The sequence below is a fragment of the Penaeus japonicus genome, unplaced genomic scaffold (genome assembly GCF_977035675.1).
Source record: "Penaeus japonicus unplaced genomic scaffold, GWHDUDI00000001_assembly GWHDUDI00000021, whole genome shotgun sequence".
Classification (NCBI taxonomy): Eukaryota; Metazoa; Arthropoda; class Malacostraca; order Decapoda; family Penaeidae; genus Penaeus; species Penaeus japonicus.
The window spans coordinates 21,004,368-21,011,867 of NW_028234423.1; the positions used below are offsets into that span (position 1 = coordinate 21,004,368).

The window sequence follows — 7,500 nt, forward strand, 5'->3', positions numbered from 1 at the left end:
CGACGGAGAGAAAAAATAACGTATGGTGTGATGAGAGCGGCAAGGGGACACCATAATCCTACAGAACTGTTACAGTTAACATAAGTAAGAGTAAGGTGGCACTCCATTGTTGCTGAAGTCCAAGTGGAAGTGGCACGATGGTGTATATATATATATATATATATATATATATATATATATATATATATATATATATATATATATATACATGAGTGTGTGTATGTATGTATGTTTAATACAAATAATAGTGCCCGTTGGTGCCAAAATAGAGCAGGAGGATGGCGTCCACCATGTTCTCGAACAACAAATATACCAGGTAAGAGGTAAAATAATGACCCTGATTTTCATAATTTTCTGTGACGGTTTTAGGAAGCCCAGGTGAACCTTTCCCAGTTATGTAACTATTAAGGTAGCCTTCGGATAAAAGTTAGCATGGGCTGAAGGAGAGAACATTGTAAAAAACTTATATGATGTTTGATAATGACTGATTATTCTCCATGATTTCCTGTGGCGCTTTTATGAAGCCCAGGTGAGCCTTTCATAATTCATTGATTTATATATGTAATGGACAACACCATAATTCATTGATTTATATATGTAATGAACAACACTTCTTAATTCATTGATTTATGTAAGAAGTGAATAGCACAGAAAACGTATTGTGTTTGATAATGATTGATTATTCTTCATGATTTCCTGTGGGAACCCCGAGTTCCCACGCGTCTACTCTGAATGGAATGAAATAACATTAACTAATTCTTAATGAATGCAATTATTGACAATTCATAATCTATTCATATATCTAATAAATTACATTTCATAACCTATTTCTTTATATATATAGTAAAAAAACATTTCATAATTCAGTGATGTATATTTATAAAATTAATCCCACTTCAGAATTCATTGATTTATATATGTATAGAATAGCATATCATATATTTATATACATATTACCTGTGACATTTCTTTAAAGCCCAAATAAACCTTTCCCAGTGATGAAACTATTAAGGCAACCTACGGATAAAGGTTAACCTGGGCTGATAAGGAAAATATTGTAAAAAATAATGATAATGATTAATGATTTCCTGTGACGCTTTTATGAAGCCCAGGTGAACCTTTCCCAGTGATGTAGCTATTAAGGCATCCTCCGGAGAAAGGTTAACATGGGCTGATCAAGGTAATTGTACAAACGTCCGTCACTATGATGTCTAATGATTAATTATTCTTCATGATTTTCTTGATGCTTTTATGAAGCTCAGGTGAACCTTTCCCAGTGATGTTGCTATTAAGGCATCCTCCGGAGAAAGGTTAACCTGGGCTGAAGATGGTAATTATACAAACGTCCGTCAGTATTGGATGAGATTCTATCATCAGATTTGGACGAGTGCTGGATCTAGTCATGGTGAATTGAAATCATGCGCTAAAGACGCACTCTCCCAGTCTGAGATATACAATCAAGCTTCCCAAAGCGGCTTCATGTCGTTCGTTGAAGCCCAAGTGAACCTTTCCCAGTGATGCAGTTTGTTATTCATCTTCCGAAGAAAGGTTCATCTGGGCTGGTTAAGAGAATATTGTACGAACACTGTTGAATTGTCTTCATTTTACGCAAAAATGATAATCAGATCATTCCTAAGAGCCCGTCTTGATTGACTATGACCCACTCGAACCCCGAGTTCCCACACGTCTACTAGGAATGCAATAACATTATATAATCTATCCATTTATAAATGTAATTAACATCTCATAATCTATTAATTTACATATATATGATTAATAACATTTCATAATCTATTGATTTATATATGCAATGAATAACATTACACAATTTATTTATTTATATATATGCAATGAATAACATTACACAATTTATTGATTTATATATATGTTGTGAATACCATATCCTAAGCTGTTTAAATCTACCTAATGAAGGACATTTCTTACTAGTTTTATTTATGCATGAATCAACAATATCATGTTTGATATTTTTTTTTAATTTTCACGAATTTCGGCAACGGTTCTTTGAAGCCCAAGTTAATCTTTTCCAGTGATGTAGTTAGTAATGCATCCTCCGAAGACAGGATAACCTTGGCTACGTTTATAGATATATTAATAAAATATTAGTGGACGTAATGATTACCTGTAGCTTGACACTGCTATAAAGCTCAGGTGAACTTTCCATGTTGATATAGCTATCAAGGCATCCTTGTTTCATAGTTTGATAGCGACAGCGATAGAGATAGTAACTCTGATGTGTTGTTTGTTCTGTATTTGCATAGGATGTTATATATACAACACTGAGCGTTTACCATATTGACGTTAACATCTAAGGGTTTGGGGGCCTAATTTAGCAGGGGTTCCAGTTGCATTAGGCATGACTTACAATGTCTCGATGATAGACTGATGCACAGCTAATAATGAGTGTAATGCGTCCTATTATGGGCCCCCTCCTTCTTGCGAGAACACTGATCACGTTCTTATGTCTGTTGGATTCCCTTTGTAGGGAGTTTTGCAGATACGAGGAGGTCCATGCCACTGATTTCACTGAAGAAGCTTGCGAGTGTGTTTATATACTTTGATCCACATTCATTATAGTTATATAACAAACTACCATAGTAGGCCATAATGATAAAAAAGTACATAATTATAAAGAAAAAAATATACTTGACAAGAGTAAAATTAGTGTTTTTGTTAACAACAATAATGATTATAACATTGATATATTATGGTTATTGATATTGATATCAAGAATTAATCATTTAACATAGTTTTCATTGTATTTAAAAGTCAGTAAAACTAATTTTTTCTTTGGACTGAGAGGTTTTCTACTTCGAATTCAAGGAAATTCCTTTAATAAGACTAACAAATGTTATATCAATCAGTATTAAAGTTCTCACGGAAATAAATAAGCACACATTATCTTTTATCGCAATTTTATTATCGAAATACAAAAAGATAATTCCTTCCGTTGGCCGAGGTTTACCGTCCATATCCTGAAGCTGAGGAGTGATAGCGATTTTTTTCAGACAATCCCCGTGGGCACTCGGCGGCAATGAATTAGGGATTTGTATTTGTATTTCTATATTAAAATGCCTTACTGCATTCTACCATCTTTCTCGCATAGATATAATCTCGGTAACATGATTTGTGACTTAAATTTCTAACTCATTGCCGCCCAGTGCCCACGGGGATTGTCTGTAAAACCTCGCTATCACTGCTTTGCTATGAGTCTATAGGTAACTTCCATGGTGGATGTAAGGCACCTTGTTAGACAATTCTTTTTAGTGGATCGTGTAGTATATTGGTTAGAATCCGGGATTCTCACGCTGAGGACCCGAGATCGAGTCACGGTCAAGGATGTAAAATTTGTATATATATATATATATATATATATATATATATATATATATATATATATATATATATATATATATACATTTATTGATATCTGCTCGCGGTGCCTAATCCTTCTCACTTCGTATCAGAAGAAATCCTTCCAATGCATCCCTGATCCAGCCAGACCACATGTTTTGCGTAACCAGGAGGAGGTTCCTGGTGTATGCATACAATCTCTATGTTTCACCTGTCTCGTATATACACCACCACACAAGCAATAGTCAAGTTCTTCCGGTCATGGATCAGGGATTATATTACAATGTAGTGTGTGTTGTACAGCGAAAGAGAGAGAGAGAGAGAGAGAGAGAGAGAGAGAGAGAGAGAGAGAAAGAGAGAGAGAGAGATTGAAAGAGAAAAAAAGAGAGAAAGGGAGGGGGGAAAGTTTTGTATGTTATATTGCAGTTAAGAGCTATCGATAAACTACAATCCATAATGTTTCTTTCAAACTAAATGATACCATATTAATTTGCCATCAACCTGCAAGTAGGTGTATACATAACACAAGAACGTTAAATGAAGTTACATGATCTGTAAGTAATTAAAGTGAATCGCTCATTTAATTGCTGGTAAATCATAAGGTTTTCCGTAGAGTATTCAATTTTTAAGGGAGAACTATAGCTCAGATTAAATATCTATCGATAAACTAACGCAATAACCAACCTAGGGGTGGGAGCGGGGACTCTCCCCCGGACCCCCTCCCCCCGCCATTTTCATAGTACTTCGTGAGTCATTCTTTGATTTTTATATTTTTTATATTTTTTGTTTTTGGATGAATTTGAAATTATAAGATAAATTTGAATTTCCTATTAATTGCATTTAACATACACACTCAAACCGACGACATTAAGCGTGCGTGTGACGTCACGGCACAGTCCAGGTGGTGCCACCGCGAAGTACACATGTCTCGAGAAGTAAATATCTCTGCTATCCGTACAGTTTATGATCATTTTAGGACGCTCGAATCGTACCTCATTTGTTGTGTGTGTCAAGTAATATTACTTTTTTATAGTTAGTAAACATTTCTAAGGAATCAAGAGATGCCAATTTCAATGGGTTTTATGACACAGACATATTCTAGAAATTTACCGAAATTATGACTATACAGTCCTACAAAGGTCCTACAAAAGACATTTTTCCTATATATTTTTTATTTTATTTGTGGATTAAATAGTTTGTTTTAGATATCATGAAATTTATATATAGAGAGTTAAGTTAACGATTGTCTTCTAAGGGAACACGTGCTTATTATGATAGAAAAGGGAAATCAAATATTGATAGACTTTAAACTTTATTGATAATAATAATAAAAACGAAAGTATTTTTCACTATACAATGCTCTGGTGTTGACAGACCGTCGAGTAGTTTACTTTCCATATCGTCCTGAAAATATGCGAAAATCATTAGAATATTCCAAGTAATGTGTTCATAATGTCACCATGTTTTAACTTTAAGGTAACTTACCTCCAAATCCACCTCCGAATCCTCCATGTCCGCCTCCGAATCCTCCATGACCGCCGCCAAATCCTCCGCCGAAACCTCCATGTCCACCTGTCAAAGTACGAAATGTAATGGGACTATATCTCTGGTCTTAGATATCTTTTCGTCGTTTCATAAGTCATATTTAACCGTTCATTCTTATTCATTATATTTTTTTGGTGCAATTATTCCACACTAATAGCAATACCTCCGAATCCTCTGCCACCATAACCTCTAGATCCTCCGAATCCACCACCACCAAATCCACCTCCGTGTCCTCCGCCAAATCCACCTCCGTGTCCACCACCAAATCCGCCTCCACCGATGCGACCGGCGACGGCAAAGGCGACCACGAGGGACAAAACCACGACGGTGAAGAGTACTCGATTCTAAGCGAAAAGTTTGATACAGTATTAGATGCTAATCATGTTGATTTTCCTCTTTTTCTCCTCTCTTGATATCTATAAAGAACAACTTATTACATCTGAGAATAGGTCTTAAATCATTCCATAAGATTTCGACTTCCAAGACTTCGTCAGCTGAATTTACAAAGTGAGTGGAAATTAAATACTTCTCAGTCATACCATGTTAGTAAATGGTCCGCTGAGAGACGACTGACGATGTGATTGAAGAGCGGAGCTTTTATACTCCCTCCGGCCAGGAAGACTGTGGAATTAAGAGCGCGAAGAAGGCCGCAATCTTCGACTTTCTTTTTTGAGTGTGTGAGAGGTAAAGGTGGGACTTGGCTGGATGAGCTAACGCAAAATATTATGGCAATCAGGTTCTTATTTCATGTGTTATTGCATTTCTTGCGACAACTGAAATGCGTAGATATCTTTCTATTAGTATCTGTTGATATATTAGAAACATGCTTGATTATGCAGTCGGTTCCTTTTATGCACTAAACTACGGTACAATAAGGTTCATCTCAACAGACACTGAATGGTAATCAGGAAAAGGCAATTTTCAAGAGTTACACTGATATGCGATCAATTCCATGTATATTACTATCCATGTTATTTTCCCAGACATTAGAATGCGAGAGTTTACTTATTGATATGAAGTAGCAAAAAACATCACTTTGTGTATTACTTCTTATCCATTTTCCATATTCAAGATATGGGCAACTGGCAGTAAATGAAATTTAAGGTATTTTCTAAACTTTTTGATATTCAAATATATAGATTCTTTTGGTCATTATTATATATATACACTTCACTTTACTTATTTTTACTCTTTTTGACTAATTTTCATCCTTCCTCTGTCTTTCTTTGTACTCCTCTCCCTTATTTCATCTCAATTGTTTTCCTTTCTGATTTACGCTCTGCTCTGTCACCATGTCTATTTCGACCCATTTAAGTATGAGTTCATCTTCCCAAATTCTTTTAATGTTTTTGCTGCTCTCTCATCATGTCTGTTTCGTTACACACCCAGTTCGCTCATGCGTTTCTTGTCTATTCATACTAAACTTTTCAAAGTCAAATGAATTAGGTATACACACACGCGTGTGTATATATATGTATGTATGTGTGTATATATATATATATATATATATATATATATATATATATATATATATATATATATATATACATATATATACCCAGTTCGCATGAGCGAACTGGGTGTTCAAGTCCAGATCAATTTGCATATGGAAAAGTAAATCGAAACAGGCATGATGAGAGAGCAGCAAAAGCATAAACAGAATTTGGGAAGATGAAGTCATACCTAAATGGGTCGAAATAGACATGGTGACAGAGCAGAGCGTAAATCAGAAAGGAAAACAATGGAGATGAAATAAGGGAGAGCGAGTACAAAGAAAGACAGAGGAAGGAGGAAACATATATAAAAATATATATACGCTTATATATATATATATATATATATATATATATATATATATATATATATATATATATATATAAAAATATTATACGCTTTTATATGTATATATATATATATATATATATATATATATATATATATATACATATATAAAAATATATAAAAATATATATACGCTTATATATATATATATATATATATATATTATATATATATATATATATATATATATATATATATATATATATATATATATATTAAGTGTATACTTATCAGTTCAGCCATACTTTATGTAACATTTAGCTTATGTCCGAGATAAAATGATAGTCAGTGTTTAGATCCAGATATATTAACCACTGTAGACTATAGGCATCTATAAGCGCTTAGAATAAATACCACGAAATTATCTGAAACCTTAGTCTCCGAATCCTCCGACTCCACCATCACTAAACTATTTCCGCGTCCACTCCTAAATCCACTTTTGTATCCACCGCTAAATCCACCTCCATATCCACCGCTAAATCCAGCTCCGTGTCCACCGCTAAATCCACCTTTATACCCACCGCTAAATCCACTTCCGTTTTCACCAACGAATCCACCTCCGTGTCCACAGCTAAATCCACCTTTATACCCACCGCTAAATCCCCCTCCGTGTCCACCGCTAAATCCACTTCCGTTTTCACCAGCGAATCCACCTCTATGTCCGCCGCCAAATGTGACCGGAGACGGCGAAAGTGATGACGAGGGACGATGAGGGTGAAGCGTACACGATTCGAAGACTAA

At 34.9% G+C, this 7,500-nt stretch overlaps 1 protein-coding gene across 1 annotated transcript; it reads right to left on the minus strand.

The window, feature by feature from the left end:
• Positions 1–4,671: 4,671 nt before the first annotated feature.
• Positions 4,672–5,975, minus strand: LOC122246568 (uncharacterized). Its single transcript, XM_086549081.1, has 4 exons — positions 5,965–5,975; positions 5,081–5,261; positions 4,858–4,944; positions 4,672–4,776 (listed from the first exon to the last, which is right to left on the minus strand). The coding sequence occupies exons 1-4, from the start codon at positions 5,973–5,975 to the stop codon at positions 4,678–4,680; spliced, it is 378 nt and encodes a 125-aa protein (XP_086405207.1). The 3' UTR covers positions 4,672–4,677.
• Positions 5,976–7,500: the final 1,525 nt, after the last annotated feature.

Excerpts from the sequence above, each read along its gene's own strand:
- LOC122246568 (XM_086549081.1), bottom strand. Across the intron at positions 4,945-5,080 it reads TGGTGGCAGAGGATTCGGAG|GTGGACATGGAGGTTTCGGC; the intron begins GTATTGCTATTA and ends GTACTTTGACAG. Across the intron at positions 4,777-4,857 it reads ATTCGGAGGTGGATTTGGAG|GACGATATGGAAAGTAAACT; the intron begins GTAAGTTACCTT and ends GCATATTTTCAG.